This window comes from Terrapene carolina, unplaced genomic scaffold (genome assembly GCF_002925995.2).
Source record: "Terrapene carolina triunguis isolate 2854851 unplaced genomic scaffold, T_m_triunguis-2.0 Scaffold69, whole genome shotgun sequence".
Lineage (NCBI taxonomy): Eukaryota > Metazoa > Chordata > Testudines > Emydidae > Terrapene > Terrapene triunguis.
The window spans coordinates 44,836,657-44,861,760 of record NW_020664420.1 but is presented as its reverse complement, the minus strand read 5'-3'; the positions used below and the strand labels follow the sequence as shown (position 1 = coordinate 44,861,760).

The 25,104-nt window shown below is 41.7% G+C and overlaps 1 protein-coding gene across 1 annotated transcript in view; it reads right to left on the bottom strand.

The window, feature by feature from the left end:
* Window positions 1-25,104, bottom strand: part of VCAN (versican) — a 136,511-nt gene that overhangs the window by 73,339 nt on the left and 38,068 nt on the right. Inside the window, exon 6 of the mRNA XM_026649159.2 lies at window positions 9,588-9,881. Coding sequence (XP_026504944.1) covers window positions 9,588-9,881 — 294 coding nt within the window. The remainder of the gene's footprint in view (window positions 1-9,587; window positions 9,882-25,104) is intronic.

The window sequence follows — 25,104 nt, the reverse complement described above, 5'->3', positions numbered from 1 at the left end:
TCAGTACAGCTTTAAATGCCAGCATAAAAACACTGTATTACAATGTCACAAGATTTGCTTGAGTTCATACACTATACACTAGATTAGGGCTGAAGGTGAGAACAGTATTTTTTCACTGAATGGCTTTAATTAATTTGCCTTTAGCCAAAGTATTTGTCTCCCAGGTTTTGTTTTGTTTTAATTTAGAGATGCTATTGAGTGTTTTTAAGTAACGGAAGGAAATTAAATGTTATTACTTTTAGTTTAGGATACAATATTATTCATAAAAGTCCTGTCTTTGGCTCCCTGAGCTGGAAATGCTGTGAGGGCAGCATCCTCAGACCTGAGGGAGGGAATCGCTTGCCTTGCTGAACAACGACAAAAGCAGGAGCAACAAAGCAATGTCAGTAATATTAGTTTCATGGTGCTATATTAACATTATCAGAGGTCTTCATACAACATAATGTCAACAAAATACAAACATATTGCTCTTTATTGTACTGACTGAAATGTTGAATTTGAATCTTTCATTTCATACTCTTGCCAACTGACTCCCAGTTAAAGAAAGAGATGTTTCCCATTTCCCCTGGTGCCTTTATGCTATGCTATGTATTAGTTGTATTGCAAATGTCATGGGTGTTTTTTCAAGGCTTACTTTAGCATACAATTCACATGTATAACAGGAAGTAAAATACCAGCTCAGTATATTTTCAGCACATAATTACAAATCACAAAAAGGAACCCTGACAGCACAGGAGTGTGCTTAGGCAACAGAAACTAACATGCCATCCTAAAACACTGTATAATAATGTCACAAGATTTGCTGTAATCCATGTAAACTATACTCCGAGGCATTTAGATTAGGTCTGAAAGCGAGAACAATAGTCCACCGAGGTCCAAAAAATACCCACAGGTAGGATCAGAAACCTCGTATTGCAATGAAGTTGACTTTTGGAAAACACTTTAAAAAGGCATAATCCTGCTTCCCTTCACACACAAAACGGGGAGCATTATATATGAAAAGACAACAGGATCAGGCCCTTTAAAACACAAAAACAATAAGGGGACAGCAATTGTGGATCAAGAGTGGAGTACGGCCTTTAGAGTCACCATTAGGACATAGACAATTTCAAGATTTTTAGTACATAAATATGTCAGCACTAACTATCCCAGCACAACACAATTGAACCTACAGCCTCTTTCATATGAAAGCATTGCTAAGTATCTAATCAGGTAATTAAAATCCTTACACAAACATGCAAGAAATGTATATAGTTACAATGTTTTAGGAAGACAGGCACAAAGGCCAAAAGCTGGGTTTCAGAGTTAATGAATGAGCTCAGGGAAACTCAAAGACTCAGCATATGATATGAAAATTTTATCATTCCTACTTGAGGGCCAGGGGTCAGGGAGAAAGATGAGGTTTGAGATAAGATTCAGAGAGTCACATTTACAGAAAGGAGATATTCCAGAGGATGGAGTAAAGAAGAATCTACTATCCACTAAGACATCCAGAATTTAAGAGCACAGGGAAAAATTGTTAGAACAGGTAATGGGACAGGCAGAGAAGGGGAAGAAGTTAAGGCAGAATATAGGAATATGCAAATTGAGCACATCCATTTGTTTAATGCTCAAGAGTATCCAATACATATGTACATATCAGGTATTTTCACATGCACATGGCTAATTAGATGTCTCTCAGGGTTTGTCTACACTTACAGCACTAAAATGGTACAGCTGCACCTGCGCCTCTGTAGCACTTAATGAAGATAACTACCTTTTGCCAACGGAAGAGCTTTTCCCATTGGTGTAGATACTCTGCCTCCCCGAGAGGCAATTGCTATGACGATGGGAGAAGCCCTCCACTCCCCTGAGCAACCATGTAGTTATACCAAGTGTAGACCAGGGCGTAGGCATTTGTTCATGCATATAAGATATTTGTGTGCATAAACAGGGTCTACACAAATGTAGGTTTGAAGTTTCACACACCTAATTTTGAAATGTTGCCCTTACAGTCAAACTTTTAGATTATACGCTGAAATGGACAAAGAGGTGGTCAGTCAGATGTATCCAAATCCAGATCCAAACTTCATCAAAGTTCAGAGCATTAGGATCCAAGGGCTTGGTCCATACCCAGTACGGAGTTAGATCCATTCATTAAGTTTGGATCAGAAGCCAGAAGTTTGGAGGTGCTTGGATACAAGGTTCTGGTGTGAGCTATTCTCTAATTAACATCTGTTCCAGTGGGAACAAAGTTTATTGTTTGTTTTAACGAATATTAACATTAAATAGGGGTGGGGGAAAATAGAAAATAAAGCCAGCATCAAAATATATTTATGAATAAAGAGATAGAATGTGATTCACCACTATTTGAGGGCTTTGTAATACTAGTTATTTGTGACTTTTTAGGTGACTGCCAGGTTTTCATTAAAATGTTTGCAAATCTTAAAAGTTTAACAAATTCATGCCTGATATGCAGTTACTTACTATTCATTACTTATTAACTGCTAATCTCTTGATAAAAACTTTCAGACATTCAGTGAGGGAGCAGAAATAAACAAACCAAAAAAAATAAGGCCAAATGCATCAGCTATTTGGTTCAGCAATTACTAATTGACCAACTCTAACAAACAAACATTTTGTTTCCTAAAGAAGAAGAAGAATACAATATAAATTCTATTCAGTTTATAGATAGGTGGCCAAATTTTCTGCTGGTGCAAACTGAAATCCAAGGAACAGTGCTGATTTACACCATCTCTAGGATTGTTTCAGCTATACTAGGTAAGTGCCTTATCACTAATATGATGTATACATTTTTCATGGACATGATTCAGATTTGTAAACTTAACTGAGAAGAATTAGCTGAGACACAGATGCTTCTTCTTAGTGAAGACATCTACCAGCATTTCTTTCTGCCTTGTACAAAAAAAAAAAAAAGTTGATTTTTTAATAGGTTCCAACTCCAGTTTTAACTGGTTGCTTCTCTATCCAGATGTTTTGCATTACTGTACTCCTTGCACCATGTGTTCAAAAGGCTGTCTTCTTTGTGCTTCTTCTGATGTAAGACATGAGACAGATTTTCCTAATAAAATGCATGTATCTTTTAGCAGCAAGAAAGCAAATTATCTCAACAACTGCTGCTTACATCAAAGGCTATCTTGTATTGCTTTCAATTGATTCCTTTTATATTAAGAACAACCTGAATGAAGTTGATTTTGGATGGACTGTATGTGAATTGGTAGAGATGCTGTACTTTTTCATTCTCCAACTGTTTACTTTATGCTTTCACTCTGGAACAGCTTTCTTCCCTCTTCTTCACTGTTGTTTAAATAAGGTCATTAAAATGGTGGAGTTATATTAAGACCTAATAATTTTATCTAGGAAAACACACATATGGCCTGAGAACAAAATGCTTTAACTTTGAGACTACAAACTGAGAAGTTTAATAAGAAATGTATCTCTAATTTACTCTCTAGAGGCAGACAATACTAATTTTACTTACATTTTACAAATAAGTATTTCTACATTTTCAGGATACTTAGGCCCCTGTTCAACAAGATACTTAAGCATGTCTCTAACTTTAAGCACTTGAATAGTCCCTTTGAAATCAATAGAATTACTCACATGATTAAGCTGAGGCCTACAGTACTTAAGTATCTAGATGAATTAGGGCCTTATACTACATCAGTACCTTATGAAACATGCCCAGCAAACATGCCCATGCAGAAGCTCATCAAGTCCACTTTTTGAAGCGGGTCAAAAAAGAAATAAACCTCCATACTCCAATCAGTGGTCGATTAAAAAAAAGTAGTCCATGATTTACTCTCTAGCTACTGCAGTATTAAGGGCCTGATATAAAGCCTAATGAAGTCAATGGAAAGACCCCCACAGACTTCAGTGGATTTTCAATCAAGCCCTAAAAGAAGAAAAAAAACCCTTTTCCTCTCTGTAATGAGTGGCCATAAAACCAGTATCCATTAGAAATGAAGTCACTTTTGGCTGAAATCATATTTTGTTCCACTGCAGCTGAGCATCAGTGTTCTGCAAATTTTGCTTTGTAATTAATTCTTTTTTAACATTCCCTCTCCCACCAAAAGCAATCTTAGCTTTTAACAAATAAAAGACTTTTTTGATGATAGCCCTGATGCAGCAAAGTACTGGAGCACATGCTTAACTCTACGGTCAAAGTCAACACTTTAGGCATGATCTTAAGTACCTTGCAGAATAAGGGACTAAACATGAGCTGTAGGAAATAAACACAATAAAACCATTAACAGAGGTTAAACTTCAAGAAGACTTCAGAGAGATCTGTAAGCAACCAAGAAGAAAATGAAAGATAATAAGCCATATGGTTTCTGTAGAGGAAAAAAAAAATTTCATGATCAAAGTAATGATCTCTTATTTTTAAAAAACAAGACTTTAGACTTCAAATCTCAAATTATTAGTCTGAGCCAATTTTATTTTCCTGAGTCAAGTATAGTATGGTTTTGCAACTGGACAGCAAACTAAGTAAATCTTAAACTTAACTGTACTATAGATAGATTTTTTCTTGGCTCGTGATTTTATCTGAAGCTAATAAATTGTGCTTTGTAATTTAAATCTATTGTCCAGGTTTCTGGTTTATATATTTTAAAAATAAAAACACCTATTTAATTCAGTTTTTAGACTAGCAATCTTCAGAATGTGGTTTGGAGGTTTCTTCTAACTTTAATTGCAAAATTAAATTCAATATTTATAGAATATCCACCAAGGAGAGTTTGAATCACAATAAAGACTTCATGCTGAGCTGAAGAAAGAGGTGTCTCCTTTTTTAAATACAAGGTTTGTTTTGATAACGATTAAGACAGATGCCTCCTTTGGCACAGATCTGCTGCTTTGGAGCATTTGAAAAATCTAATCCACTAGCTGGCTCCACAAGGGCCAGAGTCAGCCATCCTTTCTGGAGTGGAGAAGCATATGTTTACATGTGTCCCACAGATTCCAATTGGGCTACTCAAAGTCACAGAGGATATTACTCAGCATGAGTGAAAGTGGTAAACTGAGGTACTTAATCATTGCCATTTCACTTCATACTAAATGCATAATGTGCATAACATTCAAAAAGTTAAATCACTGGCTTTCAGGCAGTTGTACGAGAAAGATTTGGGAGCTGAACATGAGCACCCAATGTGATGCTGTGGCCAAAAGAGCTAATGTGATCCTGTGATGCATAGACAGAGGAATCTTGAGAAGGAGTAGAGAAGTTATTTTACCTCTGGATTTGGCACTGGTGTGACTGCTGCTAGAATATTATGTCCAGTTCTGGTGCCCAGTATTCAATAAGGATGTTGATAAATTGAAGAGGGTTCAGAGAAGAGCCATGAGAATGCGTGAAGGACCAGAAAACATGGCTTATAGTGATAGACTCAAGGACCTCAGTCTACTTAGCTTAACAAAGAGAAGCTTTAATAGTGACTGGATTGTCTATAAGTCTATAAGTATCTACATGGGGAACAAATATTTAATAACAAGCTCTTCACTCTAACAGAGAAAGGTATAATACAATCCAATGGCTGGAAGTTGAAGCTAGACAAATTCTGACTGGAAAAAAGGCATAAATTTTTGACAGTAAGGGTAATTAACCAATGGAACAAGTTACTCAGGGTCATGATTGATTTTCCATCACTGACCATTTTTAAATCAGGATTGGATGTTTTTCTAAAAGATCTTCTCTAGGAACTATTTAGGGGAAGTTCTATGGCCTGTGTTACACAGGGGGTCAGACTAGATGATCATAATGGTCCCTTCTGGCTTTCGAATCTATGAGGCAGAGGAAAGTTTACTGGAACACAGTAAAAATGTGACACCATTGCTTTCAACGATACTACAATCTGTTTTGCAGACTTTAGGCACTGGCACTACCTAGATAACTCTGTTTGATTTTGCCACAGAGGAACGCTGTGTGTTTCCAATTAGCAGCCTCTGATCTAATAAATGAATGTAACAATTCTTTAAAGTTACTTTTCATTAACACAAGTCCCATAAATGTCAGTATTCAAGTATTAGGGGAAAAACATAACAAGATACATTATGAAAATACTGACATAGCACTAAGCATCGTACTGAGGTTTTGTGCAAGGTTTTAAGAAACCAAGATTGCAGTGTGGTGACTGCTACAAAGGAGTGCTCTTAACCAGTTTCATATGGAACAGTTGTGTCTGAGCTTCAGATCAGGGCTTATTGTATCACACAGAGCCTCACAGTGACTGTATATTACAGGGGTTCTTAAACTGGGGGTCGGGACCCCTCAGGAGGTCGTGAGGTTACTACATGGGGGGTCATGAGCTGTCAGCCCCCCCCCCCAGACCCCGCTTTGCATCCAGTATTTATAATGGTGTTAAATATATTAAAAAGTGTTTTTAATTTATATGGGGGGGGTCGCACTCAGAGGCTTGCTATGTGAAAGGGGTCACCAGTACAAAAGTTTGAGAATCACTGGTATATTGCATTTTCATGTGACACACTGAGCTAGACTGTGACATTTAAGCCTCAGTCCTGAGAGCAGTGTGGAGTCGTCTCACCTTAGGGAGGGCAAAAGAGAGATTATTAACTATGTCACAATCTGTCTAGTATCAGAGGGGTAGCCGTGTTAGTCTGGATCTGTAAAAAGCAACGAAGAGTCCTGTGGCACCTTATAGACTAACAGATGTATTGGAGCATAAGCTTTTGTGGGTGAATGTGTCTGACAAAGTGGGTATTCACCCACAAAAGTTTATGCTCCATGTGTTAGTCTATAAGGTGCCACAATCTCTCTAGTGTTGACTTTTGCATACAAAGAGTGAGCAATTTCACTCTCCATCAGAGGGGACTGCTGCTTATGCTGGCCTTGTTTTGCAGGTTGATTCAGAGGTTGGGTAGGTTCTTAGCTTCTCCTCCTTTCCCTTGCCCCCTTTTTGGATCCTGGCTCTATAAGGGAAGAAAGGCAAGCAGGTGCACAGTCCTTGAGGAGCCGTGTAAATATTAATATCCTTCACAAGAATTTGCATGCGGTCATTGGGTGTTTTTTTTCTTTGCTTTTGTGTTTTGGACAATGTTCACAGATGTAAAGATTTTATTAATTTGCAAACCAAAAAAAGACAATGTATAACTTAAACCTTTTTACATGAAAAACAATAAACAAAACTAATATGGTTTGGAGATACAATGAATTGCTTCAAAAAGTTTTCTCTAACATTTTGAATTGCATTCAATATTGCATCAGTACTAAATAAAACCAAATGCTACAATCTGATGACATAGCGTTCACCAGTTACCTCCCTCTTTGTTTATGGAAACAAATATACGTGTGTGTGTGTGTGTGTGTCTGAGCCTTATTCTGTACTCATTAAGGGCCTGATCATGCCAGATGCCTACTCAGAGGAGCTGGATGCTCTCCCATTGATATCTAAGGGATTTGAAGGTACCCAACCCCTCTCAGAAGTAGAGCTATGTGAATAACTGATTTTTCGGTTTACTGGCCATTCCAAAAAATTGAAAAAAATTATTTTGAGTCAACTCCAAATTAATTTTTTTTTGAAATTTTTGGAAAGCTGAAAAGTTAAACTTTTGTTTAGCATCAAATGAAACATTTTGTTTGACCTGAAATAAAATATTTAATTTCACTGTTGAGCTTTTAATTTTTTTTTATTTTACTAACAAAATTGAAGTAAATTTCAAAATGATAAGTCATTTTGAATTGAAAAATGGAAACTTTTCATTTAAAAAAAAAACTTTTCATTGCGGTTTCTTTTTCTTCCAATCATAAGAACAGCCATACTGGGTCAGACCAAGGGTCCATCTAACTCAGCATCCTGTCTTCCGACAGTGGCCAATGGCAGATGCTTCAGAGGGAATGAACAGAACAGGTAATCATCAAGTGATCCATCCCTGGTCACACACTCCCAGCTTCTGGCAAACAGAGGCTAGGGACACCATGCCTGCCCATCCTGGTTAATAGCCATTGATGGACCTATCCTCCATGAACTTATCTAGCTATTTTTTTAATCCTAATCAAAACAATTTTTTTGAAGTCAACATGAATTTGGAAAATGTTTTGGTCAATCCAACTTGCAAATTTCACCCAGGTCTCCTTGGTGCTCAGTACCTGGTAGGAACAAGCTGTAATTCTTCAATGATCAGTAGGAGATTTTCCTGAGCAAGTGATGAGTAAGGAGAGGGCTGAGTAAGGTCTAAATCTAATGGACCATATGGTGTAAGCCCCTGTGCAAATACACAAAAGCAAAGAAAAAAAAAACAGTGACCCCATGCAAATTCTTGTGAAGGATATTTATAAGCCCCGGGGTATGTCAAAATTTGCTTTAAGAAAAACTTCCTGAAAGGACAAAGTGCAAAATACAAATTCTATGTTCATAGGGTGAAATTCACTCTATACATCTAATGCCCGGTAGCCAGACTCTATGTGAGTGAATAGCAACTGGGCTGGGGAGGTGAAATCCTATGTTCTAACTGAGGATAGGCTTCCAGCCTTCAGTTCAAACAACCACCTCCCCAAAACAGTCACTATTCCAACCCATTGGAGAGTCTTCTGCAGTCCCTCCACAACAGGGTGAATTTCACCCATTATACTTTAAAATGATCGTAAACAAACAAATTGCAAATATATTGAGTCATCTCCCACTTGAGTTGTACAGATGAGTGAGGGACCAATCCTGCATGAATATATAGTCTTTATTTAAGCATGTAGTGCCTCTGAAGTCAATGAGACTATTGCTGTGAGCAAAGTTTTTTAAGATCTGACCCACAAACAGTAGGGAAAAAAACTATTTAAAAATACAAAAAACAAGAGCACCCTGTACAGCAATGTGCTGAGCATCTTCAGCTCCCACTGACTTCAGTTAGAGTTGAGAGCAGGCAGCATGTCATGTTATGCCACACCTTTAGGTGTGTCATCAGCTATGGGGGTTGAACTGGGATATTGGGATCATAAAACTCTACTGATTGAGCTAAGGACCTAGCTCTGTAGCAGGCTCATCAACCTCTATATGTGACCCAGCCTCCACTAGAGGGGGATGGAGTGACACACTGAGTGGGTGTGGCTTACTGTCACTGAAACCAGAAGTCCTGAATTAAAGGCCCAGTACTTCAATGTTTACTCATGCAAATACTTCTTATTCCTTAACTTTAATGGGACTAGTCATGAAAATAAGGATTTTATTGACGTCAATCAAAAAGAATACCGCTGTCATGATGGGTTTCAAAATCAGGCCTTGATGCCTTAACTCAGCCACACTTCAGCCAGGCACTGCATCACCTACAATTCCACAGCACTAGGAAATCCAGTAAACCGTGGGAGGCTGTTGAAAAATGTGTGCCACACGGTTGAGGGACAACAGGGCACAGATGAACCTTATCTCAACATTTCCTCTCTCCATAGTGCCTTGCCTTGTCCTTAATGTTATTTTAACAGAGTTGTTTCTGTTTGGATTCTTTGTTGTTCCGTAAAGCCACAGTAATGAAATGCTTTTGTTACAATATACATGCTCTGTAAGGAACAGAATCAAGCAAAATGGCAGGCTAAACCCTTTTCTGACCGAAACGCATTCTTAAAATCATAATAAAAAAAAGCTTACGTTTAAAGCAGTAGGCATCAAACTTGCTATGTGGGTAGGGGAAGCCTGTTTGGTTCTCATAGCGATACAGGGTTCTCACCCCAAGTAAACCTCCTCCACACTGGATTCTAGCCACAGACACAGGATAACGCACGCTGCCATCAGCCAGCCAGCCATAGTCACATTGGTCAAAGCCATTCCTCCAGGCAGCATGCAGGTCCCCAACTGTAGCAAGAACTGCATCCCTTTTCACACACTGCTTCTTAGCTTCTTCAAAGGTTAGCTTGTTGGGCAGTGTCACATGGAACACATCACCTAGAGGAATAAAAACAAAGGTGAATTTTACTGAACAGTTCCCTCTTGATACTCCAGTTCCAACTGCCTCTCCATTATTAAGGTTGAGACGCACATTCCATTACCAACTCAATTTAGTCCCATTCCCTCTGTAAGATATTTAGGACAAGGCCTTTCCTTTCTAATTTTGCATGTGTGCTCTGTGGCCAAAGAACCAGATCTGCCCAAAATTCACACTATGTACATGCACATGAAATTCACCCACTCACCACACAGCACACAGATTGAATCTGTGACCTTTCTGTGAGGGAATTATGCAGTGGTTGGAGACAGACTCCTCCCCTCAACATGCAGGCAGGGCACAGGGGAGCCAAACCGTGTGTGACTTCTACTTGAGCCCTGGGCTGAAATAGGCATTCTGACTTCAGTGCACTCAGTGAACCTGGAACATGGTTTGATAGCGCTTATTTTTCTCAGTGAAAGCAAATCTACTCTCTTACGTCTGCAGGCCTCTTACTTGGCCCTTCTAGTCATCACTAGGATCTCTCTCAGGGCTCAAAGAATGCAAATGCTCTTTATTAGCTGCTGTAAATCAATTTTCAGAATGATACTTCTACAAGTCGACTACTGATAGCATGCCCAATGAAAAGAAAAAGAGAATCAGCACTGGACACATTATGGTATGCCTGAGTCTGTGACTTCAACTGAAATAGACAAATTAGTCCAGAAGCTCCTTTGTGCATTTTGGCTTCAAGTGAATATTAATCTCCAAGTAACACCTTTCCACTTATAAATTACTCATGGGGTTTGAACAAAATGATTCCTGTGTCTTAGAATCAGTTCCAATGTAAATAGTCCTTTTGTGATTGATTGTTTTTGGAGTTTTGTTTTAGAATCAAACAGAGCTGCTTCTTCACCCACCAAAATAATAACAAACTTAAAACCCATATCCTGGGAATGGTGGAATGTTTGACACCTTCCTCTGTCTAGACTTAAGATTGTAGCTAATGAGATATAAAGTAAAAAATGTTCAGTTAAAGAGAGTAGGGTAAACTCAAGTTGCATGTTATGAGAAGGTGATTTTTCTCCCATCTTCTCTGGACCAGAATACAAAAGTTCCTATTGCTGGGGAGAGCTGCTTAGCCACATTGGACATGTGATCTGTCTCTAGATAACCTAGCAAAAGACAGATGGAGAGACTGCGTCCCATGAGCAGGTCCAGTCACATCAATATTACACTTGGGCTACGTCTTCACTACGGGGGGGGGGGGGGGGGGATTTTAAAAAACGCAAATAAACATCCGCGAATAGGGGGTTGAAGTTGGGCGTTCCCGCCACTATACCCCGCTGTGAGGACGGCGGCAAAATCGACCTCCGTGGCTTCCCGTCGACGGCTCTTACTCCCACCTTCGCTGGTGGAGTAAGAGCGTCAATTCGGGGATCGATTGTCGCGTCCTGACGGGACGCGATAAATCAATCCCCGAGAGGTCGATTTCTACCCGCCGATTCAGGCGGGTAGTGTAGACCTAGCCTGGGTTTAGGCCTGAAAGGAATGAAAGTGTGAAAGAAGGCAGTGGGCTAATTTTTTCCTCATTCTTAGAAGAGTTGTGATTTGTTATTACAGCTGTAATATCAATTTCATGGTATGAGTTTCCTTATACAAATTGTAGGGAATTTCTAACCTAGGGATAAATCACTGTAGCCATTAAGGGCCAGATTAGACCTGCTAAGGATGAGTCAGAGTAAGGGACAGCACAGAATTGCATCACACTGAATAGTATCAGGAGGCAAAATGCTTCTCTGAGCTCCTTAGACCACAGGGGGAGTACGCCTACTACTATAGGTAGGGCCCTATCAAATTCACAGCCATGAAAAATGCATGATGGACCATGAAATCTGGTCTTTTGTGTGCTTTTACCCTATACTACACAGATGTCACAGGGGAGACCAAAGTTTCTCAAACTGGGGACCCTGACCCAAAAGGGAGTTGCAGGAGGGTCACAAGCTTATTTTAGGGGGGATTGTGGTATTTCCACCCTTACTTCTGTGCTGCCTTCAGAGCTGAAATTAGGGTAGCAGTACCCTAACCCCACCCCCATACAATAACCTTGTGACCTCCCCCCTCCCCAACTCCTTTTTGGGTCAGGACCCCTACAATTACAACACCGTGAAATTTCAGATTTAAATCGTGGAAAATTGGGGCCCACATTTTTGCACCCACACATAGAATCGTGCATACCATTCTGCATACTTCTGCCTCTTGTTACTGGATTTACACCTGCAAATGGTGGGAACACTTTTTCATGGTTTCATATTGTGCCTTCGCCCTGCTGAAAATCTACCCATCAGTGTCACACAAAGAGCTGTTTATATGGAAGAAACCTTTGCAACCTGCCTGAATTTGCAATGTTAATAATACTGCACATTTGAGTGGTGGGTAGAGTGCCCTTCTTTCTACTGAATCTGTCTAATGATAGAACCAGAGGCCAAGTTATTTGGTTCATTTTTTTAAATTCTGCTAGTGTAACAAAGATTCTGTGTCTGAAGCTCAGTTTATGAGCAAAAAATTCATAAATGCTGAAAACAAAAAGTGCATTTAAAGAAAAATGTAAACTAACTAAAATGGGGCAAACTGCCCGAAGAGAGTCCAGCTTTTTGCCCATTACCACCTATTTGACATGATATGGGCTTTTTGGAGCTGAAGGCACAAAGAATGCAAAAAGGTGGCAAAGCAATCAGCAAAATACTTTTGTCATTCCACCGTATATTGTGTAAAGATTAATTTCTTTCAAGAATTCTAGTGTGAAAATAAAAAAAAACTATGTTAAAATAATAGCAGTTTGCATTTGTTCAAGCCAAGAAATTAGATACTTAGAATCCAAAACTTTTAGTTTAAAATCACCCCAAACCAAATTCCAATTAACCACACATTGACACTACCAGAAATTAGCCTGCAACCAGCCTGTCCAATTTGAAAAGAAACGACAAGTCTATGTGTCAATGTTACTATGACCTGCATTTACAACAGTGTAATAACCATCACGACCAAATAAAAACAAAATCAAGCAAAACTCTCAAACCTGTAGATGAGTCTGGTTATATAAATCTGAAAACTTTTAAAAGTTGCTCTGCAGTTTTCCAAAACATAAAAAAAGAAAAAAGTTTCCTCCGTCCATTGGGCACATAGGAGAAATATTTCCAAGCCTATCATCAGATAGTCCAGAGGTACTGATCTGATTCACACTAGCAGCAAACAGAAGTCTCTGATTTCTGAGACTTAAATGAGAAAGAGAATTATAATGCATGCATAGGGCTGAGTAAAACCAGTGTCTGTCATCTAGTTCCTTAGTTCTGACTTTAATTTAAAAGGAAGTTTTAGAGCTCATTAATGGCTGTAAGAACCAACTGCTTCCGGAAGAGGAGGAAAGGGGATCTCTGGCCAAATGGTGGTCGATGAAGACATGGCGCTGCAGTGGCCCTTACTACTCCAGTAGGAAGTGTGAGCCATGTAGTCCCTCATTATAGCCCTATAGACAAGTGCTGAGGAACACATGCTGCTACCCCAATACAAACACGCTGGTGTAGTGATTGCAGAGGACAAAATTAGGTGGTATCCTCTTTGCTCAGGGACAGCTGGCTGATAAATTATTGGAGTTTCTTGTGCATGTACTGTAGGGGAAGGGACGGGAGGGAAGGACCTACTTGTGCTCTCTGCACCCCACCTACCACCCTGAACGTATGTCCCAACTACAATGGGGAAATCCTTTGTATCTTGGAGTCTCTGAAGAAACAGCCAATCTCACTTCATTGTACCCCTGGTCCTTCCTTTCATTGTAGGACAACTTATTCATGCTACTGCCCACTTGTGTCTTCTCCACATGCTATTCCCTTAGCACAGGAGAGGTAAATGTGAGGAGTAAGAGTTAATGCTGAAAATAAACTCATTTAACTCCTCTAGGGATTTCATATGGAAATCCCAAAAGTGTGGTAGGAAATGAGGCTACATAGAGCAGATGTGCTCAGGCTCTGCACCCCATCTCCTATTTCAAAATTGGCAGAGAGGCCATCAGTGGGATTTAGGAAAGGGAGTTCACTTAGGTGCCGGTCCTGGCTTCCCCTGGTACTGGTCAAATTTGGCTGCTGTTTGCACTTATCTTATCCCCTCTGACCTACCAAACAGAAAGAAGAATTTGGCCCTTATAGACTTCCTCTAAGAAGCTTTAAAAGTTGCTAATGAAACTAATAAAATATATTTAACTAGCGGTGTATTCTCTCAAAATAACTCCTTCCTTGTGCGTGGGGGCGTTAAGTCTCATACTTAGCAGGGGGATTACTGCCATCACACATCATGAGCTGCTTAATTATGCTATCTGGAAGCTCCAAGGTTTCCCAACCAAAACATTAGGAGTGCACTTTTTTCACACTTACAGAAAACTCGTTTGGCGGGTGAGTGGATGACATAGTCCCCATCACCAAAGCAATGAAGAAACAACTTTTCTTCTTTAAAAAAATGCCAAGAAGTTAAATGCGATCTGTAATGTTTTGATAGCTGGAGTTCATGCTGAGAGGTAACTCAGCAAAATTATTAAGGCAAACCCAGGGCCTGGAGCAGAAATGGAAGAAAAACTAGCTCTCACCGTGCCCTGCAATAGCAAGAGCGAAATGGAAACCATGACAATATTTTGATTACAGACAATAATGCAACGTGTATTATTCTTGGCCCCTTTCTTAGATCAAGTCTCAGGTTGATTCCCTACTCTCAGCAGTCAGAGCACTGAAAGAATCTCCAGGATTTTCCTGTTGTGAGTATTTGCATTGCTTAGTTTTAAAAAACACCTGACCAAAGCTTCTCTTTTTTTTTTTTTTTTTTTTTTTTTTTTTTTTTATTTTTAAAATTCTTTTTTCTAAATCTTCTCTTTTTTTTTTTTTTTTTTTTTTTTTTTGCTGTCAAATACAACAAGCTAGATGGAGAAGCCAAGCTTTTTGTTGCAGACAAAGGTTGATTCACTACCACTGCTATGCCAATAAGCTTTGGATCTACAGGCTTATCAGGTGGATTTGTAACAAGTTTCATTCCTTTGAAGCTTAATTCACTTATTCACCCTCACTAGAAAAAGTCTCACTGAGTCAGGAGAGTGAGTGGGTGAGTTTCATGAACCATATGCTTTAAAAGCAAGTATGAAAATAAGGGTGGGCCAGAACCACATCCAGAGAGTCCTCACACTGCACGGACTCAGTAATCCAAAGCCCCTCATAGAAGGGGTTAGATGGCTCTCAGCCATCAGAGTCAGCATTTGGGACCCATGATGTCAGTGTCTCTCCAACACCAACCACTGTGGGAAAATTAGAAATGCTAAGGGCAACCTCAGATTTCATTTTTTAAAATTCTATCCTTTCCCCCATGCAGCCCTATCACAGTTTTGGGGTAACTGCACCTCTGATCCCCCTTCATGGTCTGCTCAAGGAATTCCCTCTTCGGTCTCCGAGCTCTAGCTGTCACCTCTCTCTGGGCAGAGACTTGTGACCCTTTACTTTCTGACCAGGGGTTTAGTCTCACAGCTTCCTTGTACTTCACTGTATTTATCCCAGCCAGTCTGACTATTCTCCAGCCCCTGTGCTTTGCTTCCTCTCCAAAGGCTATGCCAGCAGTTACCAGTAACCAAACAGCTTTTCTAAAGAAGGAGGAAAGAGGTTCTCTGTCCACAGCAAAGTACATGATTTTAGGAGAAAAGCTTTACAGAGAAAGTATATAAAACAATAGCAGGGTCTAATGCATATTTAAGCTTACCAGTGCCTCCCCCACCCTCACTCCTAGGGAGTCCCTGGCAGGTTCCAGTCCTTCCAGTCCCTGGCAGGTTCCAGCACTTCCACAGGGTGCCCTTCCCTTCTCTCTGGGCAAAAGGCATGTCATCTTTTTTTATCAAAATGAAGGGCTCTCTGTCAGTTCAAGTTGGCCCTCTACCCAGGCTCTTCCTTTGTCTTCTGGGGCTCTTGAAGCCAGCCAGAATCAGTATATCCAAACCCGCTCAGGGGGTGGCAAGCATCTCTGGATCTGTTTACTGGTCCCAGGGTCTGCAGTAATTACCCACCACTGTTTTTAGTTCCTGGAGGTGCTGCAATGGCCCTCCCCCATGGCGTAGAATACAATCCCTAACCAACAGTGATACCTATAACCTGTACAGAGAACATTCATGAAGTGAACACTATAGTCTCAAGAAAGATATGCCTGTGTTTGTCTTATCTGGCATAGCTGCTTCTGGGGGCACCTCTGCTCTACCAAGAGTGGTAGAGCTCCTTATTCTGCCCTCCTCCAAGGCTCAGTGACCCACCTTAGGACCAGGGGGTTGTTTGTGTTCACTGCCTCTGCCTAGTGGCTGGATGCGTAAACTAATAGACAGCTCAATGACTGCCAGGACATTACTATATATACAGGAAATCAAAGGCCAACAGATAAGGATAAAAAATCATTTTATTCCTTGACAGGACAGGGGTAAATTAAAAGCAGGGAAAGGGAACTGGTAAGGGAAGTTGGGATATTGAATACATTAGTAACCAGCCAATCCCACAGCAATAAACACTAAATATCAACTAATTAGGTAAAAACAACAAAAATGCTCTAAAGTTTCCCCACAAGCTTTAGCTGCTTGGTGGAACTGGAGCTCACTGTGAAGATCTAGGGTCCCTTACTGGGTATAGGCCTGGCTTACTGGGTGTAGGTTGGCTACTCCAACACTGGGAAGCCGACAGCTCTCCCATTCGGGTGAAGGAGGTCCCTGGTGACCTCAAGCCCTGACCACCATGGCTCCTGGAACTGGGGGGGGGGGAAGGTCTATGGGCTCAGCTGGCAGATAGTCCTTACAGGTATAATGGAGCCTTGGGCCTTAGTCTCTCTGTTGCATAGCTGGGGCTTTGGTCAATATCAAGCCTTAGGGCCGAAAGAAACAAATTGACATCTCCCCTCCTCCTGCAGGAAGCAACTCCAGAGCTGCTTCCCCTCCAGCTGCTGTAAGTTGATCACCTGCAACAACCTCTCACAAATATTGTCCCTGCCTGGGCTCAGCTCACATATTGGGCAGTCCCAGTCATGTGCAGGCTCATTGAGGTCTGCAGTTGGTTGCCCGATCATGTTAATCGGACTCTGGCCTGCTAACTCCTCTTCCTCACATATATTGTGTCTTTCCAGGCACACTTGGGTGGTTCCAGCTTTGTGCAGGTTCTCCAGAGCCTGCCCTGCCCATCAGTCGGGACTCCTAGTCCAGCTCCCACGGTCTGTGTGTGTCCCTCAACCACAGATGTGGCAGGCAATCTCAGTAGCAGTTCCACTTTCACAGATAGCCTTGAAATCATAAACCAGTCCCTAGGGTTGCAAAGTCACCTAAGTGTTGGATGCCCAATTTCCATTAATATCAATAGGAGTCAGGCATCAAAATATTATCTTGTTAACCTTCCCCAAAGCTCTTAGTCCTATTCTGTGCAAAGTGATGTGAGAATGCTAGACAGGAATTTATTACATTTGGAAGAGCTGGGAGGAGACATTTTTTCCCACAGGCCTGCCCCCAAATGCTAAGGTGAGCTGCACCTCATTAAACTCAGAAGTAGCAGCTGTGACTCAGCACCACAGTTTTACTGGTTCTTATTTGTTGATAAGGGCCAACTGAATTTTGAACCCTCCACAGGCTTTTCAGGCAAATCTCTTTCATGTGTGCCTTACTTCCTCCTCCTCCCCCCCACCCCCATTGCTTGCTGCTTTTCCCTCTTCCTCCCCTCACTCCCTTCTGCCAAGATCAGGAGGGAATCGCCTGCAGAGCCAGGACTGGAAGTTGCAGCTGCCCAAAGCGGTAAGATGTGGCCCCAGCTGAGTAGGGGCTGGTATGGGTGATGATCTGCCTCCTCCATGCCTCTCCTACCTGCAGTAACCAGACTTTGGGATTCAGTCAGTAGTACTGACTGGACACTGTCAGGTTCCCTTTTTGACCAAACTTTCCGGTCAAAAACTGAACACCTGGCAACCCCTAAAAAGCCTATAGAAATCAATAGAAAGAGTGCTATTGACTTGGATGGGCTTTGGAGGAGGCCTTGAGTCCTCAAAAGAATACCCTAAGCATGAGGGTTTATTCTGAAAGGATGTTCCTTTTTCTTCTTACACAAATTTCAATGACAACAGCAAGAACTATATAAGAGTGAATGGAAAATGTTGAAAGGCCATCTGGTTTTCTATTGGTTCCCTACACCAAGTGGGAAAAAAAAGGTGTGTCACAAGAAAGGGGTTTTTGGAATCTTCCCAACCTCCACCCCAAAAATACTTTTCTAGCACAACTCCTTATTTGCATGTTACACATACATGGCTTCTACATGGCTTTGGCCAGTGGACCACATCCCCCAGCCCTCCACTTCATCAGTGGGCGTTGGTGAAGGGACTTCACAAAGGGTACGTCTTCACTTACATCCGGGTCCGGATGTAAGCAATCGGTTTTCTGAGTTCGATTTATCGCGTCTGGTTAAGACGCGATAAATCGATCCCGGAAGTGCCCCGGATCGATCCCGGAAGTGCTCGCCGTCGACGCTGGTACTCCAGCTCGGCGAGCGGAGTATGCAGCATCGACGGGGGAGCCTTCCTGCCGCGTCTGGACCGCGGTAACTTCGGACTAAGGTACTTCGAATTCAGCTACGTTATTAACGTAGCTGAATTTGCGTACCTTAGTCCGAAGTGGGGGGGTTAGTGTAGACCAGGCCTTAGACTTCACTGGCACTACCCAAATTTCAAATTCATACTTATCTGGGAGCTGAACTGGAAGACTCATTTTCTAATCATTCATTTCAAATCAATAGGCATTGTAATATAGCTGGTTGGACACTTGTTTCAGATGGAAGTGAAGCAAAGCAGGCAATGAGGTTACAGCAAGGTCTTTAGAATTGAATCTCCTAAATTAATAGCCCATTTATGAGACCTTTAACTGTAAGCACTGGTATATTAATAAACATATTCAAAATCTCACATAATGAGGTGAAATGAACTATAAAAAGTGTAAATCAGCTTATTATAAGCCACCATGCCCACACCTAGTTTAATGAAAAACTGTTTCCAATCTCTTTTTTATCATTATAGTTCTGAAGTTTTAAACCTACATAATAATTCCCCCATGTTTTTTTTAACAAAACTCAAAATATTTTACTCATAATTATGCACAGCCTTTAATCTCTATGGCTTTTCTCTGAACAAGGAAATGGTAAGATTTAGTATAGATGGCTGGTTTTAATTTAGGTTAATTGTTTGTGTTGCATCTAGAAATTCATGTCTCAGGCAATGTAATTTTATAAAGCCAGAAAGGAAGAAAAAAGAAAGTTGAAATGCCGCTTGCTCATACACATCTTTGTCTGTAACTAATCAAATAAATAATGTGAATTCAGTACATATTTCAGCTACAGTCTATTGCAAATATTTCCATGCTCTCATGAGACCATCTGGTCTAACATTGCCCCTGACACAAGGCTCCCAACTATTGAGCGAACATTTCCAAGATGAGCATCTTTATTATGGGCTAGATTCCAATACCCTTACTCAAGCAGCTCCTTACTCTATGAGTAGTCCCATTGACTTCAGTAATACTACTCATGAAGTTATAATGGCCAGGGCACAGGCAGCTGGACCAATGTCTGCTGGGTTGGGGTCAAAAGCAGGAGTCAAGACTAGCTACCAAGTCATCAGGAAATGGGCTTCAAAGTCAAGACAGGCCAGGTTCGAAGGCAAGAGTCAGGAGCAAGACAGGACAAAACAGGATGTCTGAGGCTGTAGCAAGCCAAAGTCTCCACTGTGGCTCAGACGCTCCTGGTTTAAAGAGTTTGCGTGGGTTAATCAGAGGGCTGCAGGGTTCTGTTGCACTGACCTCTTCAGGCAGTACTTCCTGCAGTGCCTAACCCTCCAGTAACTGTTGGGTGTTGCTTTGCCTCGCTCCCCAGTGGCAACACAGAGGTGTCAGCCAGCCAAGACCCTATAACCCCAGGATCTAGACCAGGGGTGTGCAAACTTTTTGGGCCGAGGGCCACATCTGAGTGGGGAAATTGTATGCAGGGCCAGGGCAGGGGGTTGGAGTGCGGGGTGTGGGAGGGGGTGCAGCGTGCAGGAAGGGGATCGGGGCAAGGGATTGGGGTGTGCGGTGCATGAGGGGGCTCGGGGAAGGGAGTTGGGGTGCGGAGTGCAGGAGGTGGCTCAGGGCAGGGGTGCGGACTGCGGGAGGGTCTCAGGGCAGGGGTTGGAGTGCAGAAGGGGTGCAGGGTGCAGGCAGGGGGCTTAGGGCAGGGAGTTGGGGGGCAGGGTGCAGGAGGGGTTCGAGCTCCGGCCCGGCACCACTTACCTAAAGCGGCTCCAGGGTGGCAGCGGCGCACACTGCGGACAAAGCAGGCTTCCTGCTGCCTGCCCTGTCCCCGGCCTCACGCCACTCCAGGAAGTGCTGCAGCCCCTGGGGGGAGGAGGGGCGGAGGGCTCTGCTTGCGCTGCCCTTGCTGCACCTCCAGGTACCACCCCCGAAGCTCCCATTGGCCGCGGTTCCCCATTCCCGGCCAATGGGAGCTGCGGGGCAGGGCCAACGTACGCGGAGCCCTCTGCGCCCCCCCCCACCGCCTGGGGGGCGCTTCTGAGAGCCGCCACGGGGGGCAATCCTGAGGGGCCAGATCCAGCCCACGGGCCGTAGTTTACCCACCCCTGATCTAGACACAGAAATAAGGTACTATTCAATGTGAATAAGGCTAGCAGATCTGGCCCTTAATCAACATCTTAGAATAGTACCTGCCTGTTCTTGGTTCCAAATCATAATTAAGATGGAAAATATCTTGTATGAGCCCAGTTCTGTGAGGTACTAACTACCCTCCATTCCCTTTGTCTTTAATGGGAGTTGAGAATGCTCAGCACCTCACAAGAGAAGCTCAGTCAGCCTGTTGCAGAATCAGACCCTAAATGAACAGGGCAATAATAAACACTATGTGGCTTCAAACCCTAAAAGCTATGGGCTGCTTCCATGGAATTCATGTGTTATTTATGCAGCAAACAAAACAAAATGTCCTTTTATGCAATGTTTACTCTCCACATAAATTACTTCTGTCTGCAGTTTATCAAATTCTCCATGGGCAAATGGTTTCACTCGTTTATTCTCTTTTGTGCTATGTAGTTTCCTGAATTCAAAATCACCTTTTGTCCTTCTAGCAACCATTTTTGTAGAAGCAGAGCACTATCATGGTTCTTTAACCCTTATGTGAAAAGGTAAAGAGCCCACCATCTTGCTAAATTTCTAGGGACATGCTGGTAAGGGTATGAAGAATTACCATTCACCTTCTATATCTTCTTGCATCTGTTTTCCTCCATAGATGGGAGGATATAATACTGATGGCAGTATATAATACTGATGCCATATATCCATACTCAGGTCCTAGAGTAGATTTTTCTCTTATATTTTTCTGAACCTGGACATTTTCATTCCATTGAAAACTTTAACCCATACAAAAGTAGAAGGATCTCAGGCTAGATGATCATAATGATATCTTCTGGGCTTGAAATCTATTAAGACTATAATGGAAACTATTTTGCAACCCTCACCTACCGTGGGTGCTACAAGCTCATTTGTCCACAAGCAAAAAAATAGCATTAATGCATTGTTTAGGTTGAGAAATCAAGCCCTCGGAAGTTAGGAAATTCCATAAGCCATGGTGCTCCTCCACGGTTAATCTAGCCACACTCAAATCCTATACTTCTTATGAAATATGTTTAAAACATAGGGCCAGATCCTCAGCTGGCTTTGATGGAGCTATGCTGATTTACACTAACTGAAGAGCTGGCCCAGAAACAATACTATGTTAATGTTTATATTTTACAAGAAAAAGCAGGAATATCTATGAAACAAGGGGCTGTTAATGTTACCTGAATATCTTGTTGGGGGGGGGGTGGCAGCAATGGGGTATTGAGGCTTTTACTTGTTCAGATTTAGCCCATTTCAAATAATGAGTAAGATGTGACTGCTGTTTGGTGACTTATATGTGGTCTCAGTCCAATTCCTAAAGAAAAAATGTCTTCACCACAAAAGAACATTACCAGGATTGGCACTAGCTGGTACTCTTCTTGGCAATCTCAGCACAGAGACTGTCACCAGGTGGATGCCTCCTGAGCACTTCCTAATGGCCAACAGCCCCCTGCGTCAGTTTCCACCTTCAAGGGGCTTTCTCCATGACTCACAGACCCTTTTGTCCATTCACACCCCTTCTGAGGTTCTGATTTATTAAATTAACAAACATTCAAAATAAAGTTCTCCAGTCTTTCCTCAAGTCCACCCCATTACATCCCTATCAGGTCACTCCCATGCTTTTCCTGCCTGAAGTCTCACTCCGCAAATCCCAGGTGCCTCTGCCGGAGCCTACTCTCACCCATCAGCCTCAATAATCCACTCTATTCTCCCTGAGAACTCACTCTGCAGTTTCCTTCTGCTCTTTATAGGAGAATCAAGTGATCCTTGCTCAGGTGTGCCTCATTAGAAATCAGGGTTGGCTGCCCTCAGGCCTCTAGCCCATAAAGTGCCAAGCCACCCTGTTACAGAGACCAAGGATTGAATGGGCCACAGAGACTGAACTACTAACTCACCCCTAGCAGTGGTCTCTCCAGATTAGGATGACGGCCCATTGACATTGCTGCTGTTATCTGCAATGTGACTAGCTGGAGGACTTTAGGTTGGACTTTTCACAAGCGTTCAGTGTTGGCCTAAATCTACTCCCATTGAAGTCAATGGTAAAACTCCCACTGATGTGAATGGAAGCAGAGTTAAGCCAACAACGAGCAGTCATGAAAATTCCCCCATTAATATGCTACCCTCAATCGAGCATCTTTCATGAGCACTTGCTTTTTTGAAATTTCAGAAAAACTGCACTACTGCCGTGTGTACTTCATTTTTGCCTTTCAACGATGTATGCACTAAACGCACATTACTGATGCTTATTTAAAGCAATAACAATAATACAGTCTCTTATTACCAGGAAGTGACTATGATATTATGAACAGTTAATACAACAGGTAAAAGCTGGCATAGTTTCAATAGTTCTCTTCTGGGCGCTATTTTGGACCTGACCCTGCATCTACCGAAGTTCATGGCAACACTCCCATTGACGGCAGTGGGTGCAGGATCAGAGTCTTTATCCATATAGATATTCAGAACAGAATGAGAATTTTAGACAATAACTGAAATATAAAATAAAACAATCAAAACCTTACAATCTATCATGTAATTATTATTCCTTTATTTAAATTTGAAGACACACAGTTCAGCTAGTTCAATGCTCCACGGACTTTGACAGAGCTATACTAATTTATGCCAGCTGAGAAACATAAGACCATAAGAAAGGCCCTACTGGGTCAGACCAAAGGTCCATCTAGCCCAGTATCCTGTCTTCCAACAGTGGCCAGTGCCAGGTGCTCCAGAGGGAATGAACAGAACAGGCAATCAAGTAATCCATGCCCTGTCGCCTATTCCCAGCTTCTGACAAACAGAGGCTAGGGACACCATTCCTACCCATCCTGGCTAATAGCCATTGATGGACCTATCCTCCATGAATTTATCGAGGTCTCTTTTGAACCCTGTTATGGTGTTGGCCTTCACAACATCCTCTGGCAAGGAGTTCCACAGGTTGACTATGTGTGGTGTGAAGAAATACTTCCTTTTATGTGTTTTAAACCTGCTGCCTATTAATTTCATTTGGTGACCTCTAGTTCTTGTGTTATGAGACGTAGTAGTACTTTCTCTACACCAGTCATGATTTTATAGACCTCAATCATGTCTCCCCTTAACCATCTCTTTTCCAAGCTCAAAAGTCCCAGTCTTATTAATCTCTCCTCATACGGAAGCCATTCCATACCCCTAATCATTTTTGTTGCCCTTTTCTGAACCTTTTCCAATTCCAATATATCTTTTTTGAGATGGGGTGACCACATCTGCACACAGTATTCAAAATGTGGGAGTACCATGGATTTATAGAGAGGCAACATGATAGTTTCTGTCGTATTATCTATCCCTTTCTTAATTTTTCCCAGCATTCTGTTTGCCTTTTTGACTGCCGCTGCACATTGTGTGGATGTCCATAAAGAGTATAGTTTGGAATTGATAGCTCTGGTAATGTGTTAAGATGGAACAGTAGAAACCTCATTGAATGAAACTCTACTCACAGGGAAACAAAGTGAAAGTCTCACACTGTTTCAGTGCATTGAAACATGACAGCCGTATGTCTGGTTACTGTGGATTTCTGCATATAGGGTAAAATTCACAGCACAAAGGCTGAGTATAAGTCTACATGGAGGTGGAGAGAGCGGGGAGAGAATCTATGTTTATATTGTGTCAATTAGTATAGTGTCTAAGCATGGAGGTATCTAGTATCTAAAATACGCCCCAATCCCACTAGAGAAGTGCAGGGTAGTTAGCTATGCTAACTATAGCTGCTACACTAGCCTGTCGGCTGAAGTAAGGGCATGCAGGGATCACAACATGATGTGGGAATCTGTGGCCATTGGACCCTCACATCTCACAACTCTCCCTCAAATCCGTGCTGTTTTGATCTTCATAGAGCTGGTACAGAATCTAACTTTGCTATAGACAGGGGTTCAAAGTCCCTTGGTTCTCATGCTTCATCATTGTTGTGTGGGGGATGGGCAGACCCACAGCTCTTGTACTGTACTGGGAGGCCTTCCACAGACAAATTTCACATGAATTGATGTCATATTGTGGAATCAAAGACAGTTCTACTAAACATACAGCACATGTCTCACCAGAGGTATGTTATACTGTGAAAGCCTTTTATTTCCAAAATTCAACATTAAGCTTGGATTGTCATTTAATATCTACCTAATTCTGGAGTTACAGATAGGTAAGCACCTTAGCTATATACTTTAGGAACCATAATATAGTTAATACGTAAAATATATGCATCTTTAACATTTGAATGTACTGCATAGAACTAGATACTTCAAGAAATGTTTGTTTCTTTTTTTAACATTCTAAAAATGTGAGGACATGTTCCAATAGCAGTTTTGCATTAAGGACTACTGTCACTAACTATAGAAGCTCCAAACCTGAATACCCATTTGGGAACCACCACCTCCACAGTCTCCTTTAATTAAGGCCTGCTATACCACAAACTATAGGTTCATTTCATCCAACCATTCTTTTTCATATGCAAAATGACTAGGATGTCTTTTATACAAAAAGCAACAAAGAGTCCT